The sequence below is a fragment of the Portunus trituberculatus genome, chromosome 46 (assembly GCF_017591435.1).
Source record: "Portunus trituberculatus isolate SZX2019 chromosome 46, ASM1759143v1, whole genome shotgun sequence".
In the NCBI taxonomy this organism is placed as follows: Eukaryota; Metazoa; Arthropoda; class Malacostraca; order Decapoda; family Portunidae; genus Portunus; species Portunus trituberculatus.
In genome coordinates, this window is record NC_059300.1 from 9,400,494 (window position 1) to 9,415,462 (window position 14,969).

Below are 14,969 nucleotides of genomic sequence, written 5' to 3' on the forward strand. Positions count from 1 at the left end.
AATATAGGTAATGTATAGTTACTGCTTATACAATGGGACAAACAATGAATGTGTGTGACAGAAAATTACCACAACAGAACCATATAAAAAAGGGGGAAATCATAATTATAAATTCAATTTTCTTTCAGAAGGAAGAAAAAAAAATAAAAAGGCTAGCTTACTAAGATGACAGTTCATCCAAACAATCCATCAACAATGTGAAAAGAGTTCTGCTTTCAATTCCTAAAAATATTCAATGATGTAAATATGAAAAAAAAAATAACTAAATAAAAGACAGTCTAACTCACCTAAACTTTGCATACGGGAACGAACTAACTGAGCAATCTCAGCCCGTTCAATCAGGTTGCAGTGTATCTCCTTTGGATCATCCGATATGTTCAGTGAGAACTGAAACACAGTGAAAACTGTAAGATAAGAGTTGTAACTGTAAATCATTATTCTTGTTTCAGTGTTCATCAAGATATATATGTATGTATGTATGTATGTATATATATATATATATATATATATATATATATATATATATATATATATATATATATATATATATATATATATATATATAACATAAAAACAATAAATTTATCATTTACCTTACATTACATATGAGCCTGAATCTACGCCTATCACTTACCTGTATATTTCAACAGTCTAATACTAATAAATTTTACAAGCTTCCATAGAATCCTGAAGGCCAATAATACACTTAACATAAAACAATGAATTAGAACAAAGATTGCAGCAAAAGTAACACATCCAACAAAAGGCCACCAAAGTTTTATGAGTGGCTTGTATAATGAAGCTATATGATGAATGGAGTAGTACAACTGAATTATTATTATGAAGTTCATATTCTGTTCACCTTTGGTGACCGAGCAGTCAAGGCTCTAGATTGCCCTATCAATATATTTCTTAACTAATCAATTAAAAAATACTTACATTGAATTGACAAACGGATATGGATTTAGATTTAAGATAATCAATATGGAAAATACCTCTATAAATAAGTATGCCATGAGTATCTAAAGAATTTCTTAATTATCAGGTGTTTTATGCCAATAACTTACAAAGATATAATTAGTGTACAATTTGTAATGTTTAATCATGTTTCCTGACATTTTAAAACCTTAATTGATTGATTTGTGGAAAGTGAAGAAAAATGCAATGTAAACTTTACTTTCCTTGCAGAATGTTATGTAATATAGTTCCTCTTTTTTAATTAAGGAATCTGATAATGATTAAATATAAGTTAAGTTGTAACTGGACAAGAAAGACAACTTTGAAAAATTTTACTGCAACCTTTGTATATACTACTGTACAGCAAGGCACATTTTGACATTCATATGAGCTGTAAATTCTATGAAACACACTGGAAGTACATGCTTTATGCATGCATGTTCTTTAGATCCATTTATTTAAGTAAGCAAAATAAAGGATATTTAAAACTACAGGTCAAGGTGTTGCAGCATTAAGTAATACACAATGGTGGCATATTGCACAATGTGGCTTACCTTAGGGGAATAAAAACTGGATTGCAAGCTTTATATACTAATCAGAATTAAAGGGAATGATACTGACTGGATACTGAAGACTGAGCTTTGATAGTTATGATTTTCATAATATATGGTATGGATTAAGTTAGGAATATATGAGAAAGTAGATGAAGTTGTAAACTTGCATCAGATGGGAAGCAATGCCAAGTGTAAAGGGCATGGCAACACAATAAGTTAATACATTACTTTAGAAGAGGTGGTGTGGCAAAGTTATTTGCCAAGGAATTGGTTGATGTATACATGTGATAAGAATAAGACCTACATCATAATCAGTGTGTGTGTGTGTGTGTGTGTGTGTGTGTGTGTGTGTGTGTGTGTGTGTGTGTGTACATACAGATACATACACCAAAGTGAAGGTTGAAAGTTTACATTTCATCCTAATTATGTGAAGTATATAATTTCATATTAATGAGCATAAGTGTTAACAGTTGGCAACACATGTGTGCATATCTATCTTGTTACATGGAACTTGAGCTGTACTCATATTGTCATTTCTTTGAAACAATTTCTATAAAAATACTTTAGCTTTAGAATTATAAATTTTCATGCTCTCACCATCTCCATTCTCATTCATTCCAAATACAGTATTAATGCTTCTATTTGAGATTCTAAATCCATTTGCTTTGTATAAAAATGTGCTCTCATTTTGTATTTATGCTGTTTCATTTATGGAAAGTTACCAGAACATCTTGTCTCTACCATTTTCTTATTGTATTTTTCTGATTCTTATGAAACAAACTCACACTTATATATTAATTTTCTACCCCTTCTCTTAAACCCTTTACATTTTTTCTTTCAATAATATTGTTTGAAAAACTGCTTTGTATATTCTCTGCATCTTACTTAGGTTTTTTGTATGTAAATACCATAATCTGTATCACATCACAAATATTACAAGCTCTCAGTCTTTTTAGTTTTGTGCTTAAGATTTCCTCTACATGTTGATTCACATTCTTTATGTTGGAGTAGTTTATTTGATTGTAACATGCATTAAAACAGCTATGGTCTTCCTGTCTTGAATGTGTTATAATCAAGCTCAGCTTTAGATAATTTTGCATCATCTACTCTGCCAATATTTTTACAGCAACACTTATTAGTATTATCATAGTTTGGTAGCTTTCCTAGATAATTTATTTTATAAATCAACATGATGTTTAATTGTTCTTCATTCAAGATGGACTGTGTCCTCTTTTAGTAAACTAAATTCACAATAATGCAGTAAGTCTTCTATAATTAGATGTTTACTAAGTTTCAGATTCACACTCTTTCATTGAACAACAACAGCTTTATCTTGCATTAATAGAGGATTTGAAAAAAAATCAATATATAGTCCAAATAATATAAATAAATGAAAATAATAAAAAAAATAATTCATACATAATCCATCAAACATTTCACAGATACAGTGAAAAGAAAACTGCAACTGTATCTGTCACACAAAACCCTAACAATATAAAACTGGCAAACAGAATATGAAGTGGTCACAGCATCTCATGCCTGTGGTTTATTCCAATCTGAAGTCTTAGTCTTCTCTCACTACAAACAGACATTATCAGACAATACTGAAAAGCAGGGAAAAAGGAAGGTCCTGAAAGAAATTTTTCAAAGTGACTATGCCAAATATCATCTCCAAGGCAAAAACCTCTCCACTTAGCCAGCCTATTACAAAATACAGGAGAGTTTATGTAATATAAAAATATATTTTGTGTAAACCTTTCTGAAAATCCACCATAACTTAAAAAAAAAGTAATGAGATTATTGCTTGATCTTGCATATGAGACCCATGAGAATGATGATGAGCTGCACCTAAACACAACAATCACAAAGTAGTCCCAGTGATATGAGCCACTGCTACAAGTATATCTGCTACAATGAAATGCACCTTTACTGCTCTGAGCTCTGTCTGAGGACTAGTCTACACATATCTGTTCATCACTCAGTACTTTCATTGTACAAATGTATAAGTTAGACTGTCATGCTCATATATTAAAGTGGTCTGACAGTATTGATTAAAACATAAATCAGTTAATGCCACAATACAAGTTTAGAAGCAAGTAACTAACTAGTTGCATTGTCATAATGTTCCCCCAAAAATACTCATGTATAAGTCATGCACACCAATGTTCCCTTACATAATGACAAATTTTGGTAAAGCATTTCAACAACATAGCAAATATATATTTAATATGATATGACAAATAAAGAGATGAATGCATTTCAATGATGCATTCCTATGATAATGAAATGTAACAACTACTTTAAGTCCTTAAACAAATAGAAAAAAATCAATCCTGCTAGCTTGATAAATACCTAAAAATTCTGTGTGTATGATTGAAATAAACTTAAGGTATGGTACAGAAATTACTAATTACAGTTGTGTGGCTATATGTAAATACTGATGGTATTGTACAACCATTTAAGACTTGGATCTGGATGCAGATAGTGTCTAAGGCAGTGATGCAATTGGAACTGTTTTATATATATATATATATATATATATATATATATATATATATATATATATATATATATATATATATATATATATATATATATATATATATATATATATATATATATATATATATATATATATATATATATATATATATATATATATATATATATATATATATATATATATATATATATATATATATATATATATATATATATATGCTTACAAAATGTAGCACACACACACACACACACACACACACACACACACACACACATCGCATAGTAAGAAGCTGAGGAAGGGAAGATGTGTAAGAGATATTAAAAAGTATAGTTTCCCGCAAAGGTGTGTTGAGACGTAGAACAGTTTGAATGTTTGAAATAGTGTCTGCAATGTGTGTGCATAGTTTTAAAGAAAGATTGGATAAGTGTAGATATGGAGACGGGCCACACGAGCATAAAGCCCAGGCCCTGTAAAACTACAACTAGGTACAACTAGGTAAATACACACACACACACACACACACACACACACACACACACACACACACACACACACACACACACACACAGTAGCTAAGATGTGTGAGAGGGTGGTGAAGAATAGATGGACAGACTTCTTGGAGAAAAATGACATACTTTGTGAGTGTCAATTTGGTTTTAGAAAAGGGCGTTCATGCACGACAAACCTGATATGTTACTATTCGAGGGTGATAGATGTAATACAGGAAAGAGATGGTTGGGCTGATGGAATATATCTGGATTTAAAAAAGGCCTTTGATAAGGTACCACACCGGAGACTGATCTGGAAACTTGAAATGGTAGGAGGAGTGCATGGCAGTTTACTAAAATGGATGGAAGACTTTTGGTAGGAAGAGAAATGAGAACAATAATTAAGGACAGACCATCAGAATGGGGCTTGGTGGAGAGTGGAGTTCCACAGGGATCAGTGTTGGCACCAGTAATGTTCGCGGTCTACATAAATGACATGGTGGATGGGGTGTCCAGTTATGTGAGCCTATTTGCAGACGATGCAAAATTGTTAAGAAAAGTGAGATGTGACAAAGATTGCGAACTACTCCAGGAAGACTTGGACAGAATATGGAAATGGAGCTGTACATGGCAAATGGAGTTCAACACGACAAAATGCAAGAAAATAGAGTTTGGCAAGAGTGAAAGAAGAATCAGGAGTATGTACAAGATAGGAAATGAAGACATAAAACCAGTCATGAAGAAAAGACCTTGGGGTGACAATTACCAATGACCTATCGCCAGAGAGACATATAAACAAAATAATTGGAGAAGTATTGAACTTATTGAGGAACATAAGAGTGGCGTTCGATATTTAGATGAAGAAATGATGAAGAAAATAATTACTGCAATGATAAGACCGAGGCTTGAATATGCAACAATACAGTGGGCTCGAACTTAAAGAAACACATAAGGAAACTAGAGAAAGTACAGAGGGCTGCAACAAAATGGTGCCTGACTTAAGAGATTTGACTTATGAAGACAGACTGAAAAGAATGCAACTTCCGACCCTGGAAAACAGAAGAGAAAGGGGAGACCTGATAGCAATATACAGAGTGATGATTGGCATGGAAAAATGGATAGGGAAGATCTGTGTATGTGGAATGAAAGAATGTCGAGAGGGCATGGGAAAAACTAAAATGGCCACTTATAGGAGAGATGTGAAAAATATAGCTTCCTCATAGAAGGGTGGAAGCATGGAATAGTTTAGACGTGGAAGTGGTCAACGCAAGGAATATTCATGATTTTAAGAAAAAGCTGGACATTAATAGATATGGAGACGGGACAACACGAGCATAGCTCTTTTCCCGTATGTTACAATTAGGTAAATACACACACACACACACACACACACACACACACACACACACACACACACACACGTCATTATGAGTTCTCCTCAAACCCTGTAAAATACAACTAGGTAAACACAAATACACACACACAGAATGGGAGATGAAAATGGTAGATGAAGTATTCTTGTATATACTGTAAGTCATAATAAGAAGTTAGAGAACGAATGGCCCTTCTCTTAAGAACTTAGTACTTTCCAGTAATCAAGATAAATAGCACAGTTTTATATAAATTTTTTTTGTCAAGATTCATTTGTCAGTCCAATTCACTTATTTGAAATACTGACTTAGCTGTATCTTTAGAGAAGAATGAAACATTTCTGCGGATAGAAATGTGTTGTAAGAAGTTTTGATTACATCGAAGTTTAAAACAGTGTACTTACTCATTTTCCGGAGATTCAAGTAGTCAAGGAAGGGTGTTGATGATATAACATGCAGAAGGGTGAATTCTTGAGGGTAAAGGGGAGTTGCACTAACTATGCCACTTATTACATATATGAGTAATTTAGTTTCTGGAATAAATAAAAAAAAAAAACTATTGCCTTAATTAATTTTAAATTTGGTTCTTTTACAAGGAATCTGATTGCAACAGTAAACAGCACTTTTAATTTCTGATCACAAACAGACATGCTACACCTGAAAATGGGATGTCTTGGTGGGAGTATTTATATAAGTTGGAAATTCTTCACTTCAATAAAAACGCTTAAAACTCAAAATTTACCAAATTTCTATTTTTTCAGATTTAGGAACACACATAAACCTCTTCAGCAGCTAACAAAATATATATGCATGCAAGATAAAAAAAAATATTTTACACACACACACACACACACACACACACACACACACACACATATATATATATATATATATATATATATATATATATATATATATATATATATATATATATATATATATATATATATATATATACACACAGGTGCACACATACACAGACACACAATAGAATGTGTATCCTGTATATCATTTTGTGCATCACCTATTGCACTGGAAGAGGCAAGTCATTGTACATTTTCTTACTCATGCTACTGAATTATTCTGATCCTTAGTGCTTTCAGACTTGGTAATGTGAGCACAGTAGTAACTGATTTTTTTTTTTTTTTGCTACTCTAGTTTTCTTTTTCTCTTTTTTTTTTTTAATTTCCACAATAGTACAATGGAATATCAGAATCTTACAAGTGGAATAAAAGTTCAGCAAAATCTTCAGTGTGACTCATGCTAACAGCATCAAGTGCAGAGCTCCTAAAGATTTCACAGGGTGGCAGCTGGTCTTTTCACCATCACTGTTCCTAGAGAAAAACTTCCACGTGGTATGAAGAAAAGATACCCCACCAACAAACTTCTCTCATGTTTGAAAGTTTGTTGGTCTAAGAGAAATCCTTTCCTTCATCCCAGTCCTAATTTTCAAACTAGTAACAATAATAGGAGAATGTCTTTGGCATATGAAGTCAATAGGTTATGCATCACATCAAATCCTTTTCCCAAGTGAGCAGAGGTACAAACTTTTGTCTTAATTTGTAAGATTCTAGCATACAAGTTGTCAAACTCCAAAAAGAGAAGAATTAGCAAATGCAATAAAATGTTCAAAATTTTTAGATGTGCCTATATTGTCATTTCTGAGAGCAATGAGGAAGTGTATGATTTCAATAACATGTAGTGGGTAAACAGTTCCTTTATATACAATGACTGTTTCTCACCATAAAGGGAGTGGGCAACCAAGCTGATTTATATATAGGTAGTCTCTCATGTACAGATTTTTCTTGTGTAGATTTACTTTCTGGCCAATGTACAAATGGCTACACAAAAAGTTATCACACTGCCTGATAAGTTTCATTTAGCATGCTACATCATAACCTTTTCACAAACTTCTCTCTTATTAAAATGGGGCTATTGATGTGACTGACATCACAAATAAACTTTATTTGATTTACTTTTAAAACGATTAGTTCATCATTTGTGGATATTGCTAACAATTTGAAAAGGATATGTACATATTTTCTAGATTTTATCAAAACTCCTTGGCACAAACAATAGTAAATGCAAAAAATTTTTTGTTTGTTAGAAATACATATGAAGGCTCAATAAACACTTAATTGGTGATGATGTCATCAAAAACAATGTTCAACTGTTAAGGATTGACATTTATATGCCTTTATAATATTCTTACCATTACAGTCAACCCTCGGCTATCGCGACTTCAGCTATCGCGTTTTATTGTTATCACGCACCCATGACAAGCTGCTAAAATTTCATTATCGCAACCTCAGATGCCTGCAGATGCCTGCTATCGCGCCCAGCCATGACGTCATGGGGTATCTGAGCGCTCATTGGCCAAAACCACCTTCCCACCAAGATGAAACACAGTCTCTGAGAGCGCGTCCTCCCCACTAGACAGTGATAGCCAGATTCTACCATTTTTTGTGCTCACAATGGCCACACAAATGGCAAAAAGGTACAGTAAATACAATGAGCTGATGTAATTTTTTTTATGTTATAACCTTGACATGTTTTATTTGGTACCAATGGATTATACAGTAATTAAAAAAAAGGTAAAAATGAGGGATATTAGGAGTAAAATTTGTGGTTGCGGCACCAATAACAATTTTCACCATTAGTTGTTCAATTCGACTATCGCGTTTTCGGCTATGGCGCGGCTATTTCAGCCCCAATTGGGCACGATAGCTGAGGGTTAAGTGTATATGATTTTCAATGAACTTTTAATGAACATTAAAAATAAGGACAGATATATCTTTGGTATTTAATGCTTTGGCGCTTAGTGATGATTAAGCTCCAGTTAGACTTCTATAACTGGATGTTTTCAATTATTATCATATGATTACATCTAAATCTTAATATCAGGAGTATAGAATATAGATGTCAGGAGTTGACATGGGGACAAAACCTTCTGACAATTGTGATAACACTTTGCTTAGCTGACTGTGCTTATAGTGGGGTTACATTTCCCCAAAAATTTGTGAAGATATAATATACCATCAGCCAAAAATGTGTCAATGAATGTCTAAGCTTGGCAAAATCTGCTTTAAACATGCTTCAAGATCTTAGATTTCTGGATGCTCGAATCATATATATATATATATATATATATATATATATATATATATATATATATATATATATATATATATATATATATATATATATATATTATTGATATGAAGATCTACAGGACTTTCATTGTGATACCTTAAAACAATTTGCTGATGAAAATCATTGTGGTTGTGGATTGTGTCAAACAAACTTGGGCTCTGTCTCACTATATAGCTGAATAGTACAGCAGCAGATGCCTCTGAAAGCCTAAACAAGTGTACTCATGTACAGTACAGCAGTTCGTGGTTTTGATGGTAAGTGGTCTGGTTTATTAGGGATTATGTGATGCAATGAGCCTGTGCAGAAAAAAAAAACATTTTCTTTACAAGTTGGCCTTTAAAGTGATAAAAAGGATAAAGCTATTCTTTTTATCATCTTTTAGTTACCATGAACATATGAACAGGATAAAGTCTGCACAGCCTTATTTACTATGTCACAAATAATTAAATAAGGGAAAGAATTCTATGAAATTAGATGAGATGGTGAGAGAAGGCTTGGAGCAGAACATGGAACCAAAGTAATTTTTAATCCATACATAGGAATATTAAACATATGCACTACATGTTGGTAAAAAAAAAAAAAAATAATAATATATATATATATATATATATATATATATATATATATATATATATATATATATATATATATATATATATATATATATATATATATATATATATATATATATATATATATATATATATATATATATATATATATATATATAAGCATTATAATCATAAAATATAAGTGACCATGATTATATATCAGTTAGAGTGGTGAATGATTCCAAAGACTACTTGTACTACATAATTTATGAATCTGTAAAACTCTCTCTTTTTATCACATTGCTGATAATGTGAAAGACTGTGCAGCAGATCCTGATTACAACTATAATGTGGGTGGGCTGTGGGAACACAAGCCTGTGGGTTGAATAGACTACATAGAGAGATGCTGCTGCTGCTGCAAAAGTAGCATAACACAATTTGATCATTGGAATCACTCTCTGGTCATGTTGGCATGATGCACTCATATTTCATACAAAATACAAGTGTGTGAGTGATACCAAAAAGATAATTGTATTATGCTACTTATACAGCTGCATAACTTCCTATTTCTGTTCAGTTGCTGAGAATGTGAAAGACTGTGCAGCAGATCTTGATTACAGCTAAAATGTGGGTGGGTTGTGGGAACACAAGCCTGTGGGCTACATGGTCTACATGGTGGGCTGCTGCTGGAGAAGCGCTATGCCACCACTAATGGTCGGTTCCCTGGAAGGATGCTGCTGAACACTGCACGCTAGTATCCTTCACGCCAGTGTTCCAAGCTTGGTCCTTCCCAGGACTTGGTAAGATATTAGCAATATCTCCTTGCTTCACTTGTTGACAAGTGACTCTGATCATCTAAAGTGATGATGAGTCTCATATTATTTGAAGCCTTACCAAAGTCCCAAGAACTCAGCTATAGTATGATCCTACACAAGCTATCTATGTAATTATAGGCTGCAAACTTGTCATTACCTCTGGGTTGAGACTCGTAAATGGAACATTTGAAAAGGCTTCTGCAGATTTCCATAATGCAGGAAACACGGAACATAACTGAAAGTAAAGACCCAACAAATAATAAGAGTGGAATGTGGCCCAGGCTTGGAGCGTGAGGTCACCCTGGGAACAGTATCACCTGCCCCACGCCCCTCCCTACTCCCGGGCCTTACCTTTACATGAAGCTATGTGTGGCTAGATACTACTGGATAACCTGAATAAACATAAACACAGCTCTTAAAGTTAGAGATTTCATAGAGACAGATCAAAGAAGAGAGATCTGTATCCACAAAGCAGTCAGGCTGTAGAAGCAAGAAAGACAGCATGCTAAGTAAAAAAATTAAATAGGGTACCATTTTTCCTTGTTTTGGCTTAATTCCCTTCTCAAAGGGAGCAACTCTCCAGCATTGGTCACAGGTTTCAGCCCAGAGCTCTTTCTTTCCTTATCATGTAATACACATATGCTCTTACTATTGCTTTAACTGTAAGGAATTGTGGTGGGACAGTGCTGAGAAATTAGGCAGTGCAGAACAACAATTCATCTACATAAAGTCTATGGCATGTGAGGCTTTATGTGAGCCTGTAATCGATAATGTGTGCCAGTTTTGTAAGACATTACCAGAGAAACAAGAACACAGGAGCAACAAAACAGGCACCTGCTGATGCTATTAAGTGCACATTAGCATCATTACTCCAGCACAAAAAAGATAAAAAGATAAATAAATAAATAAATAAAACAGAGCTCATCTGGAAGCCCTAATACCAGGCTAGAGTTACCTTTTGAAAATGTGCCTGGCAAGTGTTGACATATAAACATTTCTTACAAGGTTATAAGAAATGTTTAGATTTTTCTTTGAAACTGCCATACATTGGGCTTTTAGATGGCTCTTTCCACAATGACTATAACTTACCATTGAGCTTTTGTTGCTCTGGCATAGGAAACAAGAGGTGGTGTCGTACAAGTGAGAATAGGAATGGCCAATGCCCGAGGCGTCTCCATCCTGGGTTGGTGAGAGGGGGAAGCTGTGAACCATATGGTGAGGTGTGCTGGAGGTAGCTCTTACACACATCACATGTACACCACCAACCCTACTCACTATTCTAGTAACTAAATTTCTTGTGCCTCCTACAGATTCAAGATTACAAACTAATGCATCACTAATTCTTACATGCCTACTATATGTATGTATACATCCAGGACATTCTTAATTACTCTTAATTTCTGTCTTATCTATACATGTCTGCTTTTTTCTGCAGGATTTCATATAACTGTACTCCACTTAAGTAAAGATAAAAAAAAATGTTACATGTCCAATACTGTAATTAAAATTACTCTGGTTGCTGCTGTACACTAATAATCTTTTATACTGTGAGCAAAGTTGAGTTGATTTGTATCTTGTAAACATTTGGATTGTATCTAGACCACCTCTTATGCACAGATCATGACAATAGTAAAAAAAACAACCATTGCAGGTCTTCTCGAAGATAAGGCAATCAGGACTTTACTGTCACATAACTACCCTAACCAAACACATGGAATATAATGAAAACAAAGTGTTCACCAATATTGATGAAATGCAGGTTTCTAACTTTGACCACATTACTACTTTACTGCCAAACTGGCTCAAATAATTTAGAAAAGAAGAAACATTTCAAAAATTAAAGTTAGCATTTATCCTTTCTTATTGATAAAATCAAGATTAATTTCATAAAACTCTATCATGCACAAAAAGTCAGTATAATTTGCAGGTTAGCAAATTTTTTTTGTGCAATATTTTTGATGATAGTTAATACAAAAACTCTTTTACCCCCACAAAATTATAACATATGTAAACATATGATAAACATTTAAAGTGTATATATATATATATATATATATATATATATATATATATATATATATATATATATATATATATATATATATATATATATATATATATATATATATATATATATATATATATATATATATATATATATATATATACCATCATTGATTTTCATTGCTCTGGTAATTTACCATTACTTATTGTGAGCAAATGGTTTTTCAAGCACAAGGAATCGCCAGCTGCTATGTGTAATTTGAACTTGCTACTCACATTCACAACTTTTGTGTTTTGATAAATGTGATGATTAAAAAGATTATGAAGAAAATCCAAAACAAAAACTGCTTGTATAAATATATAAATGTCTTCAAGATGTGAAAAAATTTAAGGTAATAACTGCTGGTATAAATGTATAAATATCTTGTTGTCTAAAATCTAAATCATGTAAATGAAAAGAAACGCAATAGCAATAACAAGATCAGTAATTATACCTGAGTTTTGCAACACGAAGCAAGGTAAGTAAGTGCAAGGAGAGAGCTGGAGGAGCCATTTTCACATTTAACTATCTTTGACCTTTTTTTCATCTTATGATACACAGCCTCACCCAAATCAAATTAATCTGTTAGTAAATATCCCTCATAAGGATGCTGTTCCTTGTTTCTAGCGATGCATACTAACAATGTATTTAAGGGATTCATACTGTGGTATTTATAACCTGCATACAATCCAAATTTTTACAAGAACAGCTTGCTCTAAATCTCTAATCAGTAACGCATTACCTTCTTTCTACAGGTAACCCTTACCTGTAAAATCTCTGCAGGAGTCCAAAATCTGAATATTTTAACAATTTACTTTATTGGTGATTGTAATTACTATTGGTGAAATGCTCTTACCTGTTTGTATTGTATTATAGCCTAATGTAAGAGAAGCATTCAATGTTTGATCAACCTAGCTACATCAGAAATAAAACTTTTCCATTCATTGTCTACTTAATTACATAAAATAAGCAAATAAAGGGATTAACTATAAATACAATAAAAAAATATATAAAGTAAATTCTAAATAAATGAGCCTGACTATTTTCCAGAGAGTGTCTTTCTTTCTCAATATTTCATAATGATGAAATAGAAGCATCTGTACAATGCATGCTTGGTAAATAATATTTTCAGTGCTAAGCACTTGTAAAAACTTATTGTAATACATGTCATTTCAATTCAATCACATCATTTCTCATTATTTTCCTTGTTGTACAAGATCTTATAGAAAAAGTAAAATGGGTACATAGATGATGATGCATTTAAGAATGCTAAAATAAATTAATACAAACCAAATATAAAATTTTTCACTGTACAAGTAAATCACAAAAATATTGGCTTTCAATGGTGTTATGCCATGATATCTGGCTTGCAAAGGTGGTAAGTATCTAAATATGAGAAAATCTATTACCACCTCATAAAACTGTTTAAGAGCCATCATCTGAAACCAACTTCTCCATGAAAAAGCATTAAATACAGGTATGCTTCAGTTCAAGATTGAGTTAGATGCTTTTGAAAAAATGTAAAAGTACATATATCTTGCCCATGACTTTTGTTATAAAGAAAAGATAATGTGACATAAAAGACTAATTTGAGGAAATGATTATACAGAAGTGTCTTAGCTATTCTATGGTAAATTCTATTGGATGGAAGCTGCAAAATCCTGTACAGCATAATAACAAGAGCTAGTTTTGCAGTCACACACACACACACACACACACACACACACACACACACACACAAAAAGTTGTGATAAAAAAGCTTTCTGCTGCAAATGCGTGATGCATGTCAGTCATTTGAGTACAACAGGAAAAAGCAGTAGCTCTCATGAGTCAGTGACATCCAAGCATCATTAAGACTTGTATTCCACTAAATTTTTTGACAGCATTTATTGAGACACAATTTCATTATGATTTTCAAACTTGTCCAAAGACAAGATACAAAACTCTATATCAAACCATGGAAATCTTCAACTGAGATCCCTGAAATGATGCAGCATATCTATTACCTAAAACAATGAAATAATGAATTGGAAAAATATATGGAGTGGCAAAATATTGCTGACGGATTAAGATAACCCTCTATATGTACAATCTACAGAAAAAAAAAAATATATAGAATTTTTTGTATCAAGATGTTTGGATCATCATCAAAGAAATTTCTAACATCATTGTCTCATTCAAAAAGTTCACACAATCCTCAAATCAAATTGATTACATCCTCTATTGTTGCCGAATAAGTATCCATACTATGTAACTCAAAACATTTCCACAATGAAGTTTGCATGTATATTCATCAACTTGCATGAGCTAACCCAACATTCACACTGAAGATTATTGCCAGCAATGAAAGTTAAATCTACAGCTATTCCTCAGAGAACATCAGCTTTTTATGTGCCAGAGCTTCCATTCTTAAAGTCCTAAGACTTGTTTTTTTAAATAGTACATACATGATTTCATCACATCTGCTGTCACATTTTAAGTCAGTGATAATCATGATGAACATGCTTGAAATTTGAAAGATATTAGTTCACCAG

The 14,969-nt window shown here is 32.7% G+C and overlaps 1 protein-coding gene across 23 annotated transcripts in view; it reads right to left on the reverse strand.

Moving 5' to 3' along the window:
• Positions 1-14,969, reverse strand: part of LOC123519872 (potassium channel subfamily T member 2-like) — a 624,454-nt gene that overhangs the window by 21,272 nt on the left and 588,213 nt on the right. For 21 of the 23 annotated variants that reach the window (XM_045281480.1, XM_045281479.1, XM_045281478.1 and 18 more), the window contains 2 exons: positions 11,481-11,570; positions 288-387 (listed from right to left, as the gene is read on the reverse strand). In XM_045281480.1, the coding sequence (XP_045137415.1) occupies positions 288-387; positions 11,481-11,570 (190 nt within the window). Of the gene's footprint in view, positions 1-287; positions 388-10,548; positions 10,627-11,480; positions 11,571-14,969 lie in introns of all 23 variants that reach the window. The other 2 variants (XM_045281477.1, XM_045281484.1) reach the window with 2 other exon arrangements.